The sequence below is a fragment of the Chaetodon trifascialis genome, chromosome 1, assembly GCF_039877785.1.
Source record: "Chaetodon trifascialis isolate fChaTrf1 chromosome 1, fChaTrf1.hap1, whole genome shotgun sequence".
Taxonomy (NCBI): Eukaryota; Metazoa; Chordata; class Actinopteri; order Chaetodontiformes; family Chaetodontidae; genus Chaetodon; species Chaetodon trifascialis.
The window spans coordinates 11,507,350-11,531,043 of record NC_092056.1 but is presented as its reverse complement, the minus strand read 5'-3'; the positions used below and the strand labels follow the sequence as shown (position 1 = coordinate 11,531,043).

Genomic DNA, 23,694 nt, shown 5'->3' with positions numbered 1-23,694 from the left:
CTGTCTTGTTACTGATTCACCACCATGGAATTCTTTCATACGCGCACATTTTACAGTTTTTACATGTCCGACAGCGTGAAATTTAATGCATAACCACCCCCAAAGCCGTCTAGAGCAACATCAGCTCCCACTGTAGTCTGTAGCACAAAAGAGCAATAAAACCACATTTAATTTGGAGGTAAAACTGTTGTTTGTATAAATCAGGTTGGAGGCAAAGATTATGTCATTTCACTGGAGCCTGAATGTCAAATATAGTGAAGTTAATGCTGCTTTTTTTTAGCAGTAGTAAATCACAGGCTATGGCACAGTGCACAAGCGACAGTAATGCTCTGTATACTCCACTAAATCCAATTGAATTTAGTACAACAAATTTTGGATATACTGTTGCTCAACAGCAGATGATGCAGACGATAGAAGATGGCGAAAGAGTTCCATCAGTTAAGCAGCAAAACCCTTTTAAACAAAATGTCTTACCTTCTCCAAATGATGTGTGTGCTCCCTGTGAGAACTGCGAGAGGAGTTTAAATTGGGTGGAAAAATTGCGCACTTGTACTCCTTTGGTGGATTAATGGTTAACACCTTCAGATAAACATGCTTAACTACCTTGTTTCCTTCCTGTAAAAACCAATGGCCAGTGTGGTTCCATTTCACCGATGCGATCAAATGAATATTCATGAGGATGGATATCGTCTCAGCAACATCCACTTCTTTTGTGCGAAAACTTTACTTTTGGAAGCAAGACAGAGAAGGTTTAATGATTTTGATTTAGATTTTATTGAAAAAAGAAATCAACGTAAACAAAGAATTTCCAAATAATGTCAAGGTTCACAAGACTAATATAACTTATTGCTTTACTCTTACATTCACAACCTGAATTCAATGTTATTGAACAACATAGAATGACAGATGTTTTCTCTCGTTTTGGACTAATCCTCAGTAACTTGGCCGAGGCACGAACCTGCGTACCGCGTTTCAAGTAAATATGACCCCAGATGACCAAGTATTGTTATCCTGTACCGTGTCTTTTAGGATAATGAGATGTATGTTGCGTTCAGCATCATTCATGTTTTAATATATACATCAATCCCCTCCTAAAAAGGAGCACAACAATAACCCAACAGCAAAGCAATCTTTGCAACTCATCAGAAATAACAAGCCTTTGTGGATTTTTCGTACATACTGATCACATTATGACAGCAACATGTTTTAAGGCAAACAAAAACAAATGAAATAAAATAAATGTTTGCAAAGCTTCATGCAGGTTATCACCATTATCGTGATAATGATATCAGTTTTATTAATCAAGTCCTTTCTTTGCTTGGTTGGTGTCTAAAAAATAAAAATATATTTCTGTACATCTCCATTAGTCCTTTAGGGTTAGTGTTAAAACACACACAGCGTCTGGTCTTCAGAGGCTAAAGAAAAACTGTCCGTCTGTCCCATCCGGTCCTCAGAGTACTGTTAGGTCATGGCAGGACTTTGACTTCTGCCTGAAAGCCATCTTCTTGTTCTTGCGTGCAACCATGCGGCCCAGAAACCGTTTGGCCTTCTTGCCGATGCTCTCCCTACGCCTGCAGTTGGCCATGCGTCGTGCGTTCTCCTCCTTGCTGTCTTTCCTCAAGCGGATCTGTCTGACGATGCCCTCGAACAGGTCCTGCACATTGTGGTGAAGGGACGCAGATGTCTCAATGAACTTGCAGTCGAATACCACTGCACAGGCACTTCCCTCTGCAACAAAGGAGCATGTGGAGAAAGGAAAATTAGCACATTGAGTCGATTAAGAGAACATTAAGGTGGAAGCTCGAGTAGACTGAGGCTGAAAACTGAAAACGGTAATGGCATAAATTCACCCTGAATGATAGTAGTTTTAAAACTTTGCAGATAGTTTAGTTTACAGTGGTACTTGGAAGTACGCCCGGCCTGAACCTGAGCAGCCATGTGAGAAATGCGGCCTGACCCCACCAAAGTCGTGAAAAGCTTTCAGAAGAGCTTTTAAGCTTCAAATGATAAATATTAGATTTTAGAAAGTAACCAAAGTTCATAACCCACTTCCCCTGAGATTAAAACTTATATTAGTGTAACACATCACACATCTGTGAGATTTTCAGGGTCAAAAGTAAGCCAATCATACTGACTTACCGTCTACAGACACCTCTCTGGACCGCACCAGGTCACTCTTGTTGCCCACAAGGATGATGGGAATGTTCTCTGACTGCCTGGCACGACGCAGCTGAATACGCAGCTCTGACGCCTTCTCAAAGCTTGACTTGTCTGTCACTGAATACACAATGATGTAGGCGTCTCCCATCCTCATGCACTGCTCCTTCAGCCACTGGCTGTTATCCTTCAAGAAAGAAACAGACACCGAGATTAGCATCAAACATGTCTGATCCCATCCTTTTGCTGATGTAATACCCATGAATCAGTGTAAAGGGACAAGCATAAATAACATTTAACTCACCTGTTCCCAGATGTCGTACAACACAATGGATGCCTCCTCTTCATCCACCACGATAGCTCTGTCATACATGTTTCCTGGAGGAGGGAAAAAAAGAAATACTGTGTTAAACACTGAGAGAGAGGAGCAAAGCATCTCTTATCTGAGCAGTCGTGTTTGTTGTCAGTGTGTGTTGCTGCTTTTCTTCACACTGGTTTTAGCCCTTTTTTTCTTTGGAAGCAGAAAGTTGATCACAGCCTGTGATCAAGACATGGTTGGCCTTTTATATTTTCCCTTCACATTATGCTGTTGGATGTGTTTCTGACAGCTGGACTACTGAGGGCAGGGCTGGTGCCTCGCCGTGGATGGAAATAGCAATAATCAATGCATGCACACGCTTGCGTGCAAAAATAAGAACACTGTTTTATTTTTTTCTAATCAATCAGCTTATCTTTATAACCGGCCTCACAGATAAACATAATTCTGTTTTAGGGGGTTTACAAGGCTTTGTGTGGCTTTTATGCAATTCTAAAAAATCCACATCTTCATTGATGCTGTTTCATTTTTTTAAAGTCCAAAATATTTCATGCTTAAGATCTCAGAACTGGGCTTCCCTCCTTGAACCTCGTATCTCCAGACATTAGACTGTACTTCTTAGACTGATTGTTCATTAAGTTGACTAAATAATCCTCTGACAGTCCTAATTATCACGTGCAACTTCAAAGACAATGGACATCCTCAATGTATGTGTATGTGGCTTGTCTGGGTTGATGACTCATCCTCAGCATCACCATTTACCTGCTTCATCGCAGTCGTGACCAGCATCCTCAACTCCTCCAAAGACACGCGCCAGGCTGGACTTGCCGACGCCGTGCTCCCCGAGGAGAACCACCTTGTACACCTGCGACTCCGCCTCGCTGCCGGTGGAGATCACGGAGTCGGAGGAGTCCGACGCGCAGCTGCCCCGGTGCTGCTCGTTCGGGGAGTAGGACGTACAGCGCAGGAGGTTGGACAGCTCGTCGGTTTGCCCCGTCTGTGGCATCGTGGAGCGCAGGTCCCGGTCGTCCACGGGCATGCTTCTCCTATGTAGGTTTGGTAGATTCATGGGGAAGGGCATGCTTCCTCTTCTCTTGTCCATGTTCCGCAATTTGTCACCCTTGTTCAGAGTCATTGTGCTCTTACCGAGGTCTGCAGAAAGATGTGACACGCGTAAATCTGCGTTCTAATGTTCTTTTACTTTTAAGGAAATGCGCAAAAGTCTGTACAGTGGAGGAAAATCCTACAATTTAACATCATTGTAAAGCAAGTTGTAAAATGAAAACATATATTAGGTTGAGTGCAAATATATCAAATATTTTTTCTGACCATGTTCATTCAACTCTACTCCAACATAAAAACACTATAAAACTAAAGCTTAACATGCCTCATAGGTATTAAAGACACTTACTCGGGGCTGGCAATTAAATCCAACGAAGACAATCCAATAATCCTTGGTTTGAAGAGATGTTGTAGCCGAATATGTAGTTTTACTTCAGTGTGATCAGAGTCGCTGTTCAGCCTATTTATATGGGCCTGGGAGTGACGTCGGCAGGGATTCGCCCCAGAGAGTCACGTCTCCGCTTATTATAGCGGTGCGTAACGGTAACATCATAGAGAGGAGGGGGTGTATGACTGGAAGAGCTGAGGAATCTCCCTTCCGCATCGCCAAATGGAGAGCTTACCTCTGAGGGGGCGGCCAGAGATGAATCCTTGATGAGGGAAAGCCCGCTTAAAGCGAGAGTGATATAAATATTTAATATTAATTTAGGAGATAGAATTAGAGATGTTGGAAGGGTGTCCACGTGATGAGAGGTGTTCAGGTGTGTTATATGGCACAATCGATGAATGCTTTTATGCAAACATGATCGCTTCTCTTGGTTAATTTATCAGCTTTGAGCTTCATGGTCACTGCAAGGTGGAGGTCATTGCTACAATTCTGCAGTATCATAGGAATTTCATGTTGATGTGAGGCAGCTGCTCTATGACAAATGCATGGGGGTGTCTGGTTATAGCAGACCTGCAAGTCATCCTCACGCTTGAATTCAGTTTTGTGCATATATGCAAAATATGAAATCTGTTGCTGAAAATGCTCTAAACACATAAAAATTCTACACACGGTGACATTCATTTATCATGCATCCCCAGCTTTCCACCCACCACCTTGCTATCTGAGAAATGAAGGCTGCAGCCACAAAAACATAATTCCTTGCACTTGCAGTTGTAATTCCTCACAGCTGACAGGCCTGACCTGTGCCTGTAATGTGTGCTGTTACTGATCTATGCCTGAGCTGAATAATGCAAACTGCTTTCCATTTAAAATATGTTGGCTTTGTGACACATTAATAGAGGCAAATCTCGTTACGGTCCTGCTAGGCCTCAAATTACTTATGTGTATTCTACTTCTGTATGTTGATTTATATTTAATGTTATATCCGGATAATTTTAAATGCATATTTTTTTCGGACACTATAGCCTCCATCACAATGCGCGATAGAGACAGAATTTCATGTTTATATCCGAGTATCATAGGCTGGATCATGATGTCTTGCTGCCCCCTTGTGGCTTTAGATCTTCCATTACGGTTGAACCTTTTGATCTCGTTGCATCAAGCTTGTCCAACACAAAAATGCATTTTCTGCTTTGTCTCCATGTGGTAAATGTGACTAGATGAACAATACAATAATTAACAAACAGACAAACAAACAATCATGATATAAAATGCGATGTTTTTTTTTTATTCTTTTTTTAAATATACTTATCAGAGTATATGTATAATGTATACAATGTTTGTCTCAGGTGGTCTTAGATTAAGCTGTTTTTTTCTTAGTTGTTCTAGTTTTTGGTGCAAATCTGGATCAAGTGCAAATTCCATTTTCTTGAGGATTCCTTAACCTTTACACAACAGGCATTTTTGCTCTATTCTGTCTTTGCTTGAATTTCACTAAAATAATACAACACATGCATGTCATGATTATCTCTGAATGTGTGTGGTTTAATTTAATTTTATTCTGTATTTGGATAGCTTCCACATGCTGGTTTTCACTGATTCGTATCTGTATTCACATAAAATAGCAAAGTTAATAATTGTGTGGTCATGTGGTAACAGTTTGTAGAAATACTTTGGTAAATGTTAAACAGCCAGTGAGAATTGTGATGACACACTTTCAGCCAAAGGTCAGATCAGATTTTGGTCACTTGATTTCACCACAGATCAGAAATGTTTGCATAAAAGGTGCTTGCCAATGTAACGTGACATGAAAAATATATCTAACTCCCTGCTGTACCCCTTGTACACGTGACTGTGTGTTTACATCACTCCACCAGCATCATCACGTTTGCTGATGACAGAGTGGTGGTGGGCTTGATCTCTGATAATCAAGACAGCGCCGACCTAGAGGAAGTGACTCACCTGGAGAACTGGCACCAGGAGAACATCCTCATTGTGAATGCCATCTCTGATTGTGGGCTTTGTGAAGAAGCAGGAGAGGAACTACCATCCTCTCAGGATCAGCAGGGCCCAGGTGGAGAGGGTGGACACATACCTCGGTATCTGCATCACAGGACTTATCATGGCCCTGCCAGGTCGACACCTTGGTGAAGAAACCCCGTCAGCATCTGCCACCTCAGATGCCTAAGGGACTTCAGACTGCGCCTCAAGGGAAAACAGACTCTTCCCTCTGGTGCAGTCAGGGAGGCGTTACTGCTGCCTGAAGGCCAAAACAGAGAGGATGAGGAGTTTCTTCCCTTAGACCATTCAAGCCCTGAGGTAGTGACTTTACACACACATATAATTCATAATTCATCCACCTGCCATACATCACTGTCACCTATATTGTCAATATGTTCTGGAACTAGCCACAGAAGAAAATCACTATACATTGTATTGTGTATGATTGTGTGTGTGACAGCTCAGGCGCATCACAGCTAATATTCACATTCAGTTTGAGTAAATTATTCTGTAATAAGAATTTCTGATTACTTATCAGATGACAAATACAATAACAACCGGCGGTAGACTAATATCCGCCTATCTATCAGCCTGGCCGATTAAGTAACTTCTAATATAGATATCATATCCAGACTGAAAAAGTTGTTTACATTTGGTGATATCAATTTCTACTTATATTTAGCTACCAGTCCCACTGACTACTGCCCCTTTCTGTATTGCAAATACAATGATATACAGTAAATTACCTCTGTGATGCTTATGCATATTTTCTGTAAGACTTTGTCTCAGGTGCAACATTTGTCAGTAAATTTGGAGGCTGTAATTTGTAGTCTTGTAGTCTATACTAGATTCAATTCTAATACATTCTGTTTGCATTACAGGCACTTGTACTATTTCAAATAGGCTCTCTTTGTGTAAATCTGCAGGTGTAGAATAGAGAACCTTTAGCAAACAGCGCCTCTGTGCACTCTGCACCGTCTCAGTTTAACCTTACACGCACTTCAACATGCCGTACTGGCATGATGGTACGGCTGGACTGGATAGTAGCTCCCACACCAGGAAACCGGAAGTCTACCCTTTAATGTGACATTGCGCATGCGCATCCTTCTCGCATCTTCGACCTCTACTACAAACCGGTAAGAGCTAACCTCCTGTGACAAACTGTGTTAGAGTTAACTATATAATTGTGACACGTCCGTGTAAGTCTGTGTCCTTGTATCTCTATCGACCACAGCACTGCGCAGCTCTTTTGCTTTTCCAGCTAGCTCGTTTTTAGCGACATTGTTCGGTTTGCAGCTAATCTTGACCTTACATGCGCGTCCACTTAACTTTGCACACTGTGTCCTTTCTTATTTAGCGAGCCAGTTACAGAGCCAGCACACTGAAGTTGTTCGCTGTTATGTTTCGTGCATTGCTTTCCACAGACACTGAATCAACGCCAGCTCCTTTGGCTGACCTGATCACCGCGTCCCTTCGTTATGTATGCCTGTGCTAAGTTCGTCTCCACGCCCTCTCTGGTGAGTCTATGTGAATGAATGGAGTCAACAGCTACATGTCATTTGCCAGTGTGCTTAACCGTACCTGTTGATATCAGGTTAGGTTACAAAAAGCTACCTGTCTGTGTTCAGCTATAATGTAGCCTGCTAACAGTGGCGGTCCGATATGGAGCCGTCTTTGACCCTCTGTCAAAGTCAGCGCCTGCTCACACCTGCAAGGACGTCCCAGCTTTGCACATTATCAGGGCAAAACTCAGCCGATCTGCTATATCTTAGTATGAAACATTGATTTCAACCTTTGAACATCAAATGAATGAGTATCATTTAAATCGTTGGAGCAGAATCCAGCAACACTATAAGGACTCACTGCTGGATTTTACCATATTGTCTACAAGTCAAATATCACTTCAGGTGAAACCACATGCTCGTTGCCTCGAGCAGAGCTGATGTATTTTGAATTCAAAGACAGACAGATGTCAATAACATGCTGGTAAAGCATCTCATCAGAGCGTGATTGTCTCAAATAAATGTCTTTTTTTTTTTTGTTTGATACAGGTCCGTGCTGGATCTCGGGCTCTGTGCAGACCACTCTCTGCAGCAGTAGTCTCAGATGCCAGGAAAGCAGACGTAAGCAGCTATCTGTTCTTCTTTTTATTTTTTAAGCTGTTATTTAATAAGGTGAATCCCACCCGGTTCAATAGAATCTGAAATCTCTTTTTTTTTTTTTGAGGGAGCCCTGGCCAAGATGGCAGCAATACAGTGTTTCAGACAGCATACACGCAAACATTATAAACACTTAAAACAAAATGTACAGTATCGACTCATGGCATCACATGGCTAAGAAGATGACACAGAGGAGAAGAGGCACTCTGAAGCTATCACAGCTCCATTAACCTACTATGTTATTCTCATTGCGTTGTTGCTCACATACAAAGAGGGACAAGACAAAGAAAAACGTTGAAAAAAATATCTCTTTTGTGATCCTGTACTGCTTTGTTTTGTGCTAACTTTTTTTTTGGATTACTGCTTTTCAGACTGCTTCACTCCTGGCACCGCAGAGTATTGTGTCCTCCCAGCAACAGCTGGCAGTGCGGGGGTTCCAGACTAGCGCTTTGACCCGCGACATCGACACTGCTGCAAAGTTCATTGGAGCAGGAGCTGCCACTGTTGGAGTGGCTGGATCTGGTGCTGGAATTGGCACAGTGTTCGGTAGCCTTATTATTGGATATGCCAGGTACGTTAAACACTGTCCATCAAGGAGGGAATGTAAAGTAAAAGGAATGATGTCTTGATGTCAACATTGTTAAGAGTTTGTGCTGCCTTAATGCCTTCCAGTTGTTGATAGGGTTATTTGGTCACATGCATACAGTTCTTCAGGTTATGGCAGTGTCCGCTCACTGAAATGTCTCTGCTACTGTACTTTGAACGCTTTGTACCTCCAGCTCGTCTCAGCTGCCTCTCTCTGTCTCTACAGGAACCCCTCTCTGAAGCAGCAGCTGTTCTCTTACGCCATCCTGGGCTTCGCTCTGTCTGAAGCTATGGGTCTTTTTTGTCTGATGGTTGCATTCCTTATCCTGTTTGCCATGTAAACCACTTTGGCATTTGCTGTAAAGGAATACATCACAGTGCTAACAAGAATTAGCATTTTGAGATACCATTGAATGGTACAATGATTTCATCTTATGTTGCCTATTCTTGTTCATTGGTGTTTCTTAAAAGATTGTGAACCCACTGATATGAAACTCTGGTAAACCCAGTTCATTTTAATGAGGGGTTTACCATTATGTTGTATATTTAATCAAATGTTTTTGTTAACAAACATGCAACCAACAGAAGTAAAAAGTTTAATTCATTGTGTGTCTTTGTATATTTGTGAATGGTAGGTTGGTTTTCTGTTTTATTTTTTTGTGATGATTCAGATTGAAAAAGCAGTTCTGCATTGCTCAAGTTTTAACATCAGCCGTTTTCATTAACCTATTTACTGTTGAAAACTTAAGCAGACCCAAAGTAACTGTCAAAAACTCTGTTTGCTAATTTAACGTTGTTTCAAAGTCCTGGCTAGCTAGCTAGCTAAATTAGAGTTAATATTAGCCCTGTCGTGTCCTCAGCAATGTGTACGTTGAAATACAAACTTTCTTTTACTTGTACCTTCAAACGGTATTTTCGTGATCTCAGAGGTGTGCTCTATCTACCTGAAAGCATTAAAGTTTTGCCTCGGGCGAAATCAAAGTTTATATCCAACTTTTCCAGCGGATTTTAGGGAAAAAGAAGCAACTCTGGGCAACATTTTAATCGTTCCGGGCAGAGTATCTAACCCAAAAGCGTATTTCAAGATGTTGAATAACGGGTGTAAAATTTATTTGAAGATGAATCGATGAATGCTGAGCGTTTTATACACAAGCCACCTGAATAATATCCCAATACTGACACTGTGACGAAAAAAGGTAATCTGTCAGGTGGAACTGAAGTAACAGTCAGTTGAGGGGGGACGGATTTGAGTAACGTACGTGTTCGAGACGGCGAAGAAAGCAAAGATGCCCTGCAATAAACTTTCTAAACCTTTTCTTAAGGAACTCCACAGTTATGAAAATATATTCGGACATGTAGGTTAGGTAGTGAACATGGACAAACGAATGTCTAAATATTTGGTTTTAATACAGTTTTACAGGACGTGGAGGATAATTTCTTTGAGAACTCAGACGCTGATGCTGACACCTCTGTGGCGGTTGCGGTCGTATAACTGTCACACGGGCTCCGAGCTTGTTTTACAACTGAACCAGCAAAAAGGACCCAAGAGTAACCAGGTAATCAAACGGTAGGGGACACTTTCTGGGAGGGAGCATTGCTTGTATATTGTCTCCTTGTTTTGAAAGCAGTTGACGGGCTTTATTATCAGCTAACGTGCGGTCACAGCGCCTGTCAAATCACACATTTTACACCTGACTTACATTATCTTGCTAACGTTAACAACTGCCCCTCCTTCAACAGCCTGTCTTTACTCTCTCAGATAAAGGTCAGTACTTACCGACCGGATATTAACTTGATAAAACCTCTAGTAGTTCAATATAGTTTTATCAACTGTGTTCGTCGGGGGAAAGCAGCTCACTTGATTGCTCACTAGATGGGGTAATATGGGTAACTTGAGGGGCATTTTGTATGTTATTTTGTCTCAATATATATTTATAAATTGATGAATACCAATTTGGATGATATATAGCACAGCTACCCACAACAGATGCCTGAGTGTGGTCCCTCAAAACACAGCCTAATGGCCAGCTGGCTCTCTTTGAGCCCAATAGTCCATTTAGTCTCGCATAGTTTATGGATCTGCTATATACATTTAGCCGTTTAAGCTCTATAATCAAATATACATGCAGTCATTCCTAACAGGACTGATTTTACACTCAATATCCACCAGGGGGAGTGAGTGTACCAAACACTAGACATTTCAATTCAACCCAAATTCAGGAGTTTAAGGGGAAAATCCAGCTTAAACTTCAGCTGGAAAGTAAAATATCAAGACTTGAATCGATCATTTCAATAGGTGATACTTTTTGGATTTGGTCATCATTTACTTGATGTTTAGGTCCAGATGATTTTTACATGAATATGACTCACAGCTTTGAATTGGCAAATGTTCTAACCGAAAAGTTGGAAGAGTTTACTTTAAGGATGCTGCATAATTTTTATCTCGAGGTTACAATTTTCACTACGGTCTGTTTGTAACAGGTACCGAAAAGACACAAAAAAGAAAGATCATCATGTCAGCAAGTGCTGGATCGGTTTGACTGTCAGTACAGTCAGGAACTTGGAGACTTGTGGACATCTGTAAGGTAAAGTTTGTCTGAAATGATTACTGCAGCTTACACAGGGACAGCGTTTATACCCTTACTTCACTGGGATTGCTTTTCTCCTGCAGAGCAGTGCTCCTGGACCCTCCCTCTTGGCAGTATGGGGTCATGCTCAACCGTTTCAGCACTGTGACAGACATCACACAGATTCTCCAATCACAGGGCTTTTCCATATTGCTGCCACAAACGGATGCATCCACATTGCTTTGTAATGGCCCCTCAAAAGTGTCAAATTCTAAACACCAAGCAGGAAAAGACTCTCTTTTGCCACCTCACTACATCTCCAAGTGCCCCCCTAATGACTCCCATCTCCAACCTGACAGCACCTCTCATGCACTCAGTCAGGACATTCAATCAGAGCCTCCCCCCACTTTGCACCGTCCTTCATTACAATGTTACATCCACCCATATCCACTGCGGTTTCCCTCTCAGGCCCACAGGCCTGGCCAGCTGAAGCAGTACTACCTCCTGAATGCCGCCTCCCTTCTTCCAGTGCTCGCTTTGCAAGTCAAGGATGGGGAGAAGGTTTTGGATCTTTGCTCTGCTCCTGGGGGCAAAGCCTTGGCCATAATGCAGTGTGCCACCCCAGGTAAAACAAGTATTTTAAATTGAAATTTGTGGATTTTGTACCGTTTTTAAAATAAGGCAGTAAAAAAGGTTAATGAATCTTACATACTGCTGAGTACAACCCTGATTCCAAAAAAGTTGGGATGCTGTCTAAAACAAACAAAGGAGAATGTGATAATTTGCTAATCCTTTCTGACATATACTCAATTGAAAACAGTACAAAGCAATATATTTAATGTTTAAACATCATCAACTTCATTGATTTCTCTAAATATCTGCTTATTCTGGCGCTGATGTCAGCAAGACCTTTCAAACAAGTTGGGACAGGAGCAACTAAAGACTGGCAAAGTTGTGGAATGCTCCAAAAACACCTGTTTGGAACTTTCCACAGGTGAACAGGTTCACTGGTAACAGGTGATAGTATCATGACTGGGTATGAAAAGGGCATCATTGAAAGGCTCAGGTTGTTGTTGATTGTTTAAAGGATAGTACTGCATGGACTAAAAAACTGTTGTCGGCTTGATTGCAAATGATTGCATTCTGCTTTTATTTAAGTTTCACACAGCAGCCCAACTTTTTTGGAGTCTGGGTTGTACATACATCAAGTTATGACTTTGCAATAAAGTGTGAAATATACTTGATATTAAAATTAATTTATCAACTCATATAGTTAATAAATATTTATGGTTATATTTAATAAGAAATGACCCCAGATCATAACTTACTGTACACCAAATGAGTTCTTCAAGGATATCTGGTGCCTTTTCACTGAAACCTCTGGCTGTTAATATTAAAAGCATACTTTGCATGGAAGTTGCTGCAGTTGAATCTAAAGAATATTTTAGTCTGCTGGGAATAGCCTATTTGCATTGAACACTGGTAATAAGTAATGCAGCCCTGTATTGTGTTCCAGCACTTCTCTGCTGTAATGAACCAGACCCTCACAGGCGGGACTGGCTGGGAAAAACCCTGGAGTCTTTTCTGCCTCTCTCACTAAACAGCAGAGTGATTGTGTCTGCACAGGACGGACGGTCTTTTGGGCAAAGTGAAGCAGGGACATATGACAAGGTGGGGAGATGTTTATTGGCAGCATGTGGATGAAATTTGCTGCAGTGTCCCAACAAATTGAGGTGTCACGCTTCTTTTTCAAGGCCATGGTTAGACATGAATGAGAACAGCAAGCCTTTGAACAAAAGCTAATAAGCCCAGCAGAAAAGAAGAAAACCATTTATTCAAAACAGGAGCCAAGAAGAGGCAGACAAATGGCTGGGAGGAATCAAAGTGACTGATAATGGAGGAAAATATTGAAAAAAGGGAAAGCACAGAATGAAAATATTGAGAGTAAGACACAGTGTGAACAAAGACTGAAGGGTAATAGAGTAGTACAGACAGCACAGATTCAAGCTCTGTTGTGGCTGTGATATGGTTGTATAGAATGTGCACAGAGGACAGATTTGTAGGAAGATTCTCCACTGAGGTGTAAAGGTTCAGAGGGAGTTACCGTTCTTCTACACTAACCATAATGTGTCACATGTGCTGTGGAGAACATATACCATGTGCTTTGACTATTTTGCAAGGCTCCAGCATTTCTCTTTTCATCCACTTTTACCTTCATTAACTGTTTAAATGTTTCCTTTCTTCACTTGTGCTTTTCTTCTTTGACCTTACTGTCTCTCACTGCCACGACGCTCTCAAACTCTCTGACTCTGAATGCGTCACATTTCTTTCTGGTGCAGGTTTTAGTCGACGCTCCATGTTCTAATGACAGGAGCTGGTTGTATTCTTGCAGCAGCCAGCTGGGGGAACAGAGACTGATGGAAAGAGCCAAGCTGCCTGCGCTCCAGGCTCAGCTGCTTAGGTAAGCCCAATCCCCAACCTGAAGCTGTGTGTCCACACATTCAAATGAGGAGCAGATCCAAACAAAATGATAGCATCGTTTTCCCTCTGTGTTTTAAGTGGTACACAAAATAATCTAAACAGTGTATGAACAGGGACTTAATCACAATTACAAACAGTGCTACAGAATAGAATTACATTGCACTGACGGGCAATTAGTGCATTTTGTCAGGATCAAAAAAGGTCTGGCAATCACCTCTTTACCATGTGATTTTTCAAAGCAACAGAAAAGAACTCAGTTCCATGGAGGCTTGAAATGGTCATTTAGTCCCCTGTCATGAAGTGCAGAATATGTATTGTCCCTGCAGGTCTGCGCTATCAGCAGTGCGTCCAGGGGGCATCGTGGTCTATTCAACCTGCACACTGTCCAACTCTGAGAACTACGCTGTGGTCGAGACGGCGCTGAAAGACTGTCCTGAGGCTGAACCTGAAGACCTGTGGGAGGAGATTGCCATTCCTTTTTCGAAATACTTTGCATTTAGTCCTGCTCACCCTGGTTATGGAGGAGAGACGCTTCACAAGCCATCCCTGCAGCCACACAACGGCAGTGTGTCCTCTTATCGCCACACACTCGGCATTTTAGTGGTTCCTCAGCCCAGCAAGACCTGGGGACCCATGTTTCTGTCGCGGATTAGAAGGAGGAAATAGTGTGTATCCTCATGTGCTGAAAAGATAAGTGGAAACAAATGGCTTAACATATACATTTCCCTGCTACAGCGCCTGTTACCTGGAACCGGCTCAATAACTCACTCACACAAACTGACTAATTACCATTAGCACACACAACGCCAAGTTTGGCAGACAGGCAGATGGAAACAGGTTGATGTCACCACATGCAGGCAATGAATGACCCTTGCTCTCATCATTCATACTGTCACATTAATTAAAGCGGCTATAATCAGTACATTTCTAATAATGAACCAGATGACGATGTGAAAACAATGTGAAAGGCGTCTCAATCTGCAGCACCCAACAAACGTTTTTTCTCTTTTAATTTATTGTTTTGTTATCATTATTTCTTATTGATTTTTTTTCTTTTTTGGAAATTAGCGACACAGCAGATGTACAGTTAGATGCTGCTGACTGATTTTAAGTGCTTCACGCAACGCCGTGTGTCCGCGTTGTTCTGTATAATAAAATTAATAATACAACAAGACTGCAATATTCTCTCAGATTGTAACATTAAAAATTCATTCACAGTTCATTCTGTTATAAGTGAGTGCTTATGCTGTGGATTTTATTTGATTTTATGTGAGCGTTACTGTCTAAATACTCTTTGAGTGGCAGTTTGACAGTAGAAGAGGTAGCACCGCAGACGCTCACGTTCAGAATCTCCGTCTTTTGAGCCTGAAGTCAGTAAATCAGGTTTCGCTCATTAAATTTTGATTACCTCCTGACTGAAGTCATCACTGAATTTTTTAAAAGTTTGAACACCCATGACTGATATGTTTACTGGCCTGTTGTTTGTTTTTTAATGTCTAAGTGCCACAACGCTACTGCAAATGTCTTCACACATGACATACTCAACAGGAGGCTAAAAGTTTCCTGTCTGAGAGATTAGTTTAATAACCGAGAAGAGTGGTTCTGATATAATTAACACACAGTTTCTCTTTCTTCACTCCTGCTCCTCCTCCTGCATTGTCCTACTCTGAATAAAGTCCTGCTGTTAAATCTCACTGGAAGTAATCTTACATCTGCCATCACACACCCCTTTGGTGTGATGGAGAAGGCAGTATCATCTCTTATAGTGGCTCATTACCTGGGTGCACTGTTCCCGTGTCATGCTTGAGTGAAAAGTAGACTATTTCATGGCAGTGTTGTAGCTTTTCATCAGTCTGTGATTGCTCAGACCAGAAGCCGAAGGTGTTTTGAAAGAGACCGTAGACAATAACGCACAACAATTCTCACATTTTCACCTTTTGAACATAACAGGCTGACAAAGTGCACTGTTGCAAAGGCAGTTATGTGTGGAAACCCTTATTTCTTTCTCCCAAATATATAAGGCTGGTGGTTCTGAGCGAGCGTATGAGACACCGTCAAGGATATGGTTGCTGAAGTATGAAAGCTACAAGAGCCTCGCGCCGGTTTCGCCCAACTACTCTGCGCGGCCATAGACACAAGCATTATAGGGTGCATTTATATGGCTATTTTTATTGGCTGTCCTACTTTTGCTCCACTTCTGTGAGTCTTTGAAAAGTAGCTCCAGCCTCTGATAGGAGTGCATCGCTATACCGCCACAACATCCCGCAACCTCAAATTAGCAAGATGTGGAGATGAAGTGGGGCTTCAGTGGGGTTAACCATGTTGCTGACCTTTGTGTGAACTCTGGTTTGTTGATGTTCCCCATATTGCAGTGTTTCCTCAAGGGGAGAATCTCTAAGCAGCTTTTCCTCCACTTCAAAGGGAGAGAATGTAGGCCTGCTTTGCATAATCAGGTGGGGAACAGCTTTTTGCCAGAGAGGCAGGAATTAATTTGTGCCACCGCCAGATGTAATCATTAAAACTCTAGTCATTGACAATAAAGAGGGAGGAGGAAGAGGGGGAGGGGGAGTGGTGGAATTGTAGAACAGTAGATAAAATGAGAAAGAGATATGGAGCATAGGATGGTCCTGAATGCCAGAGGACTCTGTAGCTAAGCAGGCTAATCTGGCCTGCGCTCTGTTAAGCCAGAATGACATTTTTTCAGTCTGCTAACATTCAGCTATGTCAGTCCATGTTTGGACATGATGGCATGAAGTTAATCCTAACTTCTCATAACCCTTTATTTTACATGTCCTTTCCGATTTTAGTGGCATACAAAGTGCTGAACGTCAGGAGAAAGGATTTGATATGTAGAAAATCACAGTAATTTAGGCAGCTATATGTGTCACTCATACTGAAAGCCATTTAGCAGTATGTGTGGGCTTTATAGCTCCACTCACAGTCTATAAATGTACTGTATGGTTCAGTTCCGCTGCTCTCGTTAACCCTGTTCAGAGCAGCATGCAGCTGTTTTCAAACCCGCTGCACTGTAACAGCAGACAGACAAAGCCACTAACAGATGAAGAATATCTAGTGTCTGTGGGTTCATTTTGGGTTAGAACATTATACTGCTCATTCATTAACATTACACTGCATAGAGCTTCACTGACTTAAAAGCTTCGTTATTTGCACTTCTAAAATCCAATCAGATTCAGTCACACACATCTGATATTTCCCCACTTATGAAAAGTGTTTGACTTGAAGCATTTGACACTGAGTGTGCCGGACAGTTAACAAGTGGGTCTATAGATTTAGCACCGTTAGGGGTATCCATCATTCATTTCAAATGTCATCATTTGTCAATATTCCATCAGTGGAAGTGAGTGACCATGATTGCTGCTCGAATGATGGATTGTTACACAACTAATTTCAGTGGGGAAAAACGTGTGCAAAGAATGAATCCTTAAAGAGCTCAAGTCGAGCCGTTTGCCTACAGTATATGCACCAAGGTTATTGTACTTCATTAAAACTGAAAAGCTTAAACTAGGTGTGAAAAGATATTTTAGTCAACTGAACCAACATTGTGTACCTTCAACGCTGACAATGTCAATTTGGCCAAATTTACCAGCAGAACAAGCATGAAGAGGCACCGAGAGACGGGATGTCTTCATGACTGTGAATCAGTTGCCTTCACAAAATTCTCTGTAATTGTAATGTATTGTATTGCTATGCACAAACACTGGGCCTGCATGATCCCGAAAAGACAGGTTGTGTAATCCAAATGCAGTACATAACAGGGAAAAAATTATGTGATGATTTACGTGAGGACTGACTGGATACAGAACAAAATTTCCTCTCATGTGTTTTATGGCCTGGGGAGACATCAGGCACCATCAATGTCAGCGCAGACAGACAATGCCGCAGGAAAATGAATGGGACCGGAGTGAAAGTGAGGGGGTAACTGAAACTACTTCAAGATAAAAGAAAGGAACACAGACATTTTCATGCTTTCATCTCCTCTTTGTCTATCATACACACCAAATGCAAAAGAAACTTGAGAGCAAAGAGAAGTAAAAGTGTTTTTGTGTGTGTGTGTGTGTGTGTGTGTGTGTGTGTGTGTGTGTGTGTGTGTGTGTGTGTGTGTGTGTGTGTGTGTGTGTGTGGTTGTCTAGAGATTCAGCAGAGAGGGCAGTGATCCCGGGCTGTTTCAGAGGACGTATACCGGAGTGACAGGCGTCTTAGAGGACAGCAGAACTTAAGCGTCTTCAAGTTCACCATTTCTTCAAAACTTCTCAACAGTTTTATTTCAAAGGGGACTCGTGGGCAAAAGAAAGAAAACCAAGAGCACTTCAAGACTAAGTGCACCATGGCCCTTGATAAACTACACAGAGAAGAGATGTGTTGTTGTTCCTACTGTAGACCTGTGTGAGCCTCAGCAGCTGCAGGGAAAGAGACATCCATAACAGCTGCAAGAGAAGACAAAGCACAGGCTTAAGAGACTGAAGGCAGGACAGATTACCCTGGCTCGGACATTCATTCATCCTTTCAGGGAAAGACAGAATTGATCGGGAGATATAAAACTAAAGCCTTGGACAGTCTTGCAGCAAAATTGGATTTGGGAGAGAACTACTGGGTCTCTTCAGTTTTAAGTATCAAGTCATCATTTCCCCACAAATTAAATGCAAATTGGAACAGCAGATCCATAAAACTGGACATGAATTATGCCAATTTAGGATGTGAGTTTAGATTACTGACTGCTTAAATAGTAACTGCTCCGACAGTGGTTCACAGTCTTTTCCACTTGGGATCCCCCGTGTCGGGCTACAGGGGCAGAATGGTGAAGAGCAAAAGCAAAAGCATTCAGTATTAGAAAACAAAATGAAAGATGAATAAGGATGATTGAAAATGACCCAGACTGTTTTCTGATAAATGGACCCGAGTTTGATGAGAAATCTACTGAATTTGTGCTTATAAGGCAAACTTTATGCAGCCCTTTTTACAGCTTAACTAATGCACATGATTTGCAAGGTTAGGATCCTTCTGACAGACAAGGACCACGTGGATTTCAGTCAGACTTTAATCAAAAAAATTAGGCCTGGAGGCTTGACTTGACTGCTGTAACACTTGACTCCCTGAAGACATGATGTAATTTGAGGCTTGAAGGCAAAAATATTCCAGTCTAAGGTTTTGTTCTTGGTCCCGAGACAATAACAAATAAATAAGACCTTGACGAAAAGGCCTTCCATAGCCACATCTTGGGAATTTCAATTTCTAGGCATATATATTAAAACTACTTAAATTTAGCACCACCAAACTAATGCAGCTTTATTTGTCACCCACAACAACAACAACAACAACAAAGATTTTGTGTTCCATAGATGCGGTTCATGTCGCCTAAAGAAACATACACTGTGCTGTTAACACTTGTTTGACCCCTGCATGGATCCCTGCAGTAGCTGAGCCCAGGAATAAAATGTTCATCCAGAAAAGGTGTACCCAGATTGAGTTGCCTCATCTCAATTTTTACTTCACTTCTGTTCAGCTTCCTGACTTCAAACCTTGTTGAAGTGGACACTCCCCGAGTGAAGGGAAAGCATGAATAATAAATTCTTCACCCAAAGGAAAAAAGGGGAAATGAAGTCAGAGGGAAGAGGTATGAAGGGGCTGATTAAAACCGATAGATTTCATACCAATACTTTCAGTTTAAAATTTCATAAAAACATTAGTGGGGGGTGTTATTCAAAGGATCGACTGAATGACACTTCCACAAAATAAGAGCATATTTGCAGAGTGGTTTGAGGTAATTCAGAAATAATGGAGCCCTCCTGGAGCTTACCTTTAACATTCTTAAATTGGACATTCAGCAGTCTATTCATCACCTTTTAAGCACGCACACAAGTGCTTGCGTACATTTTTATTATTCATATTCGGCCAGTTGTAGTGGAATGTGTGCAGCTGTAATGTGCTGCAGGATGCCATCTCTCTCAAATCTTTTCACATCATTTATTTCCATTTTCCCAAACTTGGGCTGTTTGCCTTTGAAATCCAGCACTAATAAAACTAGAAGAGTGCACTCACTGGAGCGCAGATACCCCGCCAGGTGTGTCGGGGGCATGTGGGTGGAGAACAGGGAGTGCAGGGCAGACTGAAAATATGCAGGTTCCAAAATACCAGTGAAGTAAAATGTCAATTTCAAAATTAAAAGTACCAACAAAAGAATCTTCCAACACTAACATGAGCTCCACATACACTGTCCCTGCTGATCACCTGCAGCTCCGACCGGCCGCTTACCAATGAGTGTAGTCAGCAGTCAATATAAAACAGAACACTCAATATAATAGAAATAGGCTCTTCAGAAAGTGTGGTTCACTGCAACCACAAGAGGTCCTTGAGCAAACAATCATAAAAGTGCACAAAATATCAGGCTGATGGCTCCAGTAGTACATTAGATGAGCTTAGCAGATACACACATGAATATAAGTACACACGCAACCCAATGCATGATCCCCTTCAGGTGGTAATTACACTGAGTACCTGCTCTTCAGCTGTGAACTGATTGTGCTCCTTTGGCAAGTTTGATCTATCCCAGTGATACAGTTTGGTACATTTCTTTTCTTACAAATAGATGTGAATGTTTCATGCCTTAGACTTTCATCTGATACATCATAGAACAAGACTGTGAGGTTGCAAGTAGGCACAATGGGGCTTTGAGTGAAATGCTAACAACATCATGCAAATATGCTCACAGTAACAATGCTAACATGGCGTATCATGTTTGGCATGTTCAGCGCCTTAGTCTGGTGTGTTAGCATGCTAATTAGCACTGAACAAAGAGTAAAACAAAGAGTAGCTGAGACTGATGAACGTCTTTAGTTTTTCAGATTTTTGGTCCAAAAGCTGAAGGTTGAAATTGAAATGCTGTCCAGATGGTGGTGCTACATGAAAAGTCAGAGGCTTACTGGAGTTATTAGAATTCCTTCTGAGGGGAACATGAATGTCCAACCACACTTAAAACCACAAAATCTGAACCAAAATCTTTAGGATTTATCATCTGGGAAACATGGATGTCTGCAGAAACTTTCATGGCGTGGAGACATTTCCATCTGGAACAAAGCGGTGAACTGACTGACTGACCAACAGATTGACATTTCCCTCCACAGAGCCGTGCAGTGGCCAAAAAATGAGTCTCTGCCGCACCATTCCTCTATAAAAACATGTTCACTGCAGGCTTATTTCCAATTAGCATGACTCAGTAGTCAGGGTGCTGACCAGACAAGTGCAACGCCTGCCTTGTTTCAAGGGTTTCACAAGCCATGCAGAAGGTGACACAGAGGCCAATGCAGTGCATAATCTGAAGTCAGCAATAAGGCAGGTGGCAGAAGGGAAATGTCTTCTATTTATCCTCCCTGTCGATTTTTTCTTTACCTGCCTCCCTGTCCCTTCTGTGCTTTCAGAACTTGCTATTCTCTCTGTCTCCTTGTCACTGGATGACTTTTTCTCTCCCTTCCACTGTGTCTATGTATCTGGCTGTCTTTCTCTACCCCCCCTCCTCTCTCTCCCTCTCAGAGTCAGCCTTTGATCTTGCCAGTCCTAGCACAGAGGTAGACAGTGATGCTGTATAGCTTTTCTCTGCCTATTAATGTCTTAACTCTTGCTCTGCCTTTTGCAGGAGGTCTACTGAGACATCATTTCCCCACACCGCACGCTCTAATGACAGGCCTGGACACCCTTAATCACAAGCATACTGTGCTGTGTGTGTGTGTGTGTGTGTGTGTGTGTGTGTGTGTGTGTGTGTGTGTGTGTGTGTGTGTGTGTGTGTGTGTGTGTGTGAGGAACAGGTTTAACATTCATATAAACTGAAATACTGTAAATGTAGTAACTGCAATAAAACTCCAGCGTCCTTATCAATGACAAACACACCAAACCAAATCCTGCTGTTTGTGTCCATAGATAATACACAGCACACACTGATCAGTTACAATCTGATGCAAATAATCATTTTATGACATAAGATATATAAAAATATGACACTGAAATGAAATACATTGGGGGACAAACAGTATGTAGATTCAATTATAACTTCACATCATAAGGGATTTTAGTGTATACGGGATAAATGAACATATGAAGGTATCTGATAAATCTTGGGTTGATATTTCATCCTAAATGTTGCATCAACCAGGGATCATTTCATCCTCCTCTGATCCTAAATTTTGAATCATTATTGCTCAGGGAAAATGGGAAGAAACAATTTTCTCTGAGGCAATAAAGAAAACTGGTAAATTAAGATAAATATCCATTGTGGCTAAGATTGCTTTCTCAATGTCACACACAAAATAAATATCAGGAATGCACAATCCTCAGAAGTTAGAGAGTTGAAGGTTTACTGAACTGCTATGAAATGACACGTTTACCCTTGCACTGGCTGCATGCAAACGGCAAAGTTGAACTTGTCCAAAGCAAAAACACCTTCGAATATGGTGCTGCATACAAATGCGCACACGTTCCAGGCAGCAGTTTAGTTTTTCTCTGTTTGTTTCATTAACACTTAAGAAGAGTACTCAAATCAGTGCGATAGAACCAAACACATTTTTTTAATTCTACACATTCTTCTTCCGGGCTGCACGGTGGCGCAGCAGGTAGTGCGCGTGCCTCACAGCAAGAAGGTCGCAGGTTCGATTCCCGGGTCGGGCCTTTCTGTGTGAAGTTTGCATGTTCTTCCCGTGCATGCGTGGGTTCTCTCCAGGCACTCCGGCTTCCTCCAACAGGCCAAAAACATGCTCATTAGGTTGATTGGTGACTCTAAAATTGCCCCTAGGTGTGAGTGTGAGTGTGAATGGTTGTGTGTATGTGCCCTGCGATCGGCTGGCGACCGGTCCAGGGTGTACCCCGCCTCTCGCCCGTTGACAGCCGAGATAGGCTCCCGCCCCCCCACGACCCCAAAAGGGATAAGCAGCATAGAAAATGAATGGATGGATGGATTCTTCTTCCTCATCCAAACCTTGCACATACGTTACCCACAATGCTACTAGCGGCTAATGTAACCTCGGGCCATAGAGGTCTGGATTTTTGTCATTTGTAAACTTGTAGTTTTTCAGCCTCAAACGACACCGACTTAAGTGACATCACTCAGGGCAAATTATCAAATTATCTGAAAACAGCCCTATGCCTTTCATCACAGTGTGACACACTGCGAGGATCAGTCAATAAATATCGTGGAGACTGTTTATTATTCATGTCATTCAACTAACTCACTGATAAGGCGGAAATGCATGAGCACGTCATGTGTTCAGAGGTGCGTCATCCTGTTGTTTCATGGGTGACTTTATATGGTTATGCACAGCTCTGCAGCTCTGTGTGAATGAGTATAAGTATACAGTACAGACATCTTTATATATATATATATATATATATATATATATATATATATATATATATATATATATATATATATATATATATATATATTGATACCTGTGTATCAATATACATTCATATGATCATTCATATGATCATTCGTATGATCCGTAACTGGATCACAGCGAAACTCTTTAATTGAACTCTTAGCTGCACAGTAAACGAACCCCTGCTGTGTCTAATGTTACCCTAAACAAAACAATCTGCAACTTCTGAACCCAAATTTAACCATCTCCCATCTCACCTCCAACCTCACCACTGGTGTTTTTACAATTTCACCATGACCACAATGTTACCTAAGCTTGACCGAAGGACTATACAGTAGTAGCTTCACCTTCGCCACGCTTGTGCTACCACGATAAGATATTGAACAAAAAAGCTATCAACTGTTGGCAGCGAGGATTTTGCAGACGAGCTCAATAATCAGTAATAATCTTAGCATCATTGCATGGATTTGCTGATACAAACACAGTTGCAAATGAAGAATATTCAAAGGAGATGAGCTTCCTTTCCTCTGTGAGACGATCTTATGTCACCCCCCCCCCCCCCCACACACTTCTCTCTCCCCCTGCTGTCTATTCA

General features: G+C 41.8%; 3 protein-coding genes across 3 annotated transcripts; 2 read left to right on the top strand and 1 right to left on the bottom strand.

Moving 5' to 3' along the window:
- Positions 1–746: 746 nt before the first annotated feature.
- Positions 747–3,975, bottom strand: rrad (Ras-related associated with diabetes). Its single transcript, XM_070970528.1, has 5 exons — positions 3,885–3,975; positions 3,236–3,625; positions 2,462–2,535; positions 2,140–2,344; positions 747–1,728 (listed from the first exon to the last, which is right to left on the bottom strand). Exons 2-5 carry the CDS (start codon positions 3,606–3,608, stop codon positions 1,451–1,453), a joined length of 930 nt encoding a protein of 309 aa, XP_070826629.1. The 5' UTR covers positions 3,609–3,625; positions 3,885–3,975; the 3' UTR covers positions 747–1,450.
- Positions 3,976–7,052: 3,077 nt separating this feature from the next.
- On the top strand, positions 7,053–9,272 carry LOC139329686 (ATP synthase F(0) complex subunit C3, mitochondrial-like). The gene is made up of 4 exons (XM_070960006.1): positions 7,053–7,441; positions 7,976–8,047; positions 8,455–8,654; positions 8,895–9,272. The coding sequence occupies exons 1-4, from the start codon at positions 7,403–7,405 to the stop codon at positions 9,007–9,009; spliced, it is 426 nt and encodes a 141-aa protein (XP_070816107.1). The 5' UTR covers positions 7,053–7,402; the 3' UTR covers positions 9,010–9,272.
- Positions 9,273–9,903: 631 nt separating this feature from the next.
- nsun3 (NOP2/Sun RNA methyltransferase 3) lies at positions 9,904–15,409 on the top strand. The gene is made up of 6 exons (XM_070962049.1): positions 9,904–10,224; positions 11,150–11,253; positions 11,340–11,860; positions 12,752–12,906; positions 13,575–13,696; positions 14,043–15,409. Exons 1-6 carry the CDS (start codon positions 10,042–10,044, stop codon positions 14,380–14,382), a joined length of 1,425 nt encoding a protein of 474 aa, XP_070818150.1. The 5' UTR covers positions 9,904–10,041; the 3' UTR covers positions 14,383–15,409.
- The last annotated feature ends 8,285 nt before the right edge of the window (positions 15,410–23,694 follow it).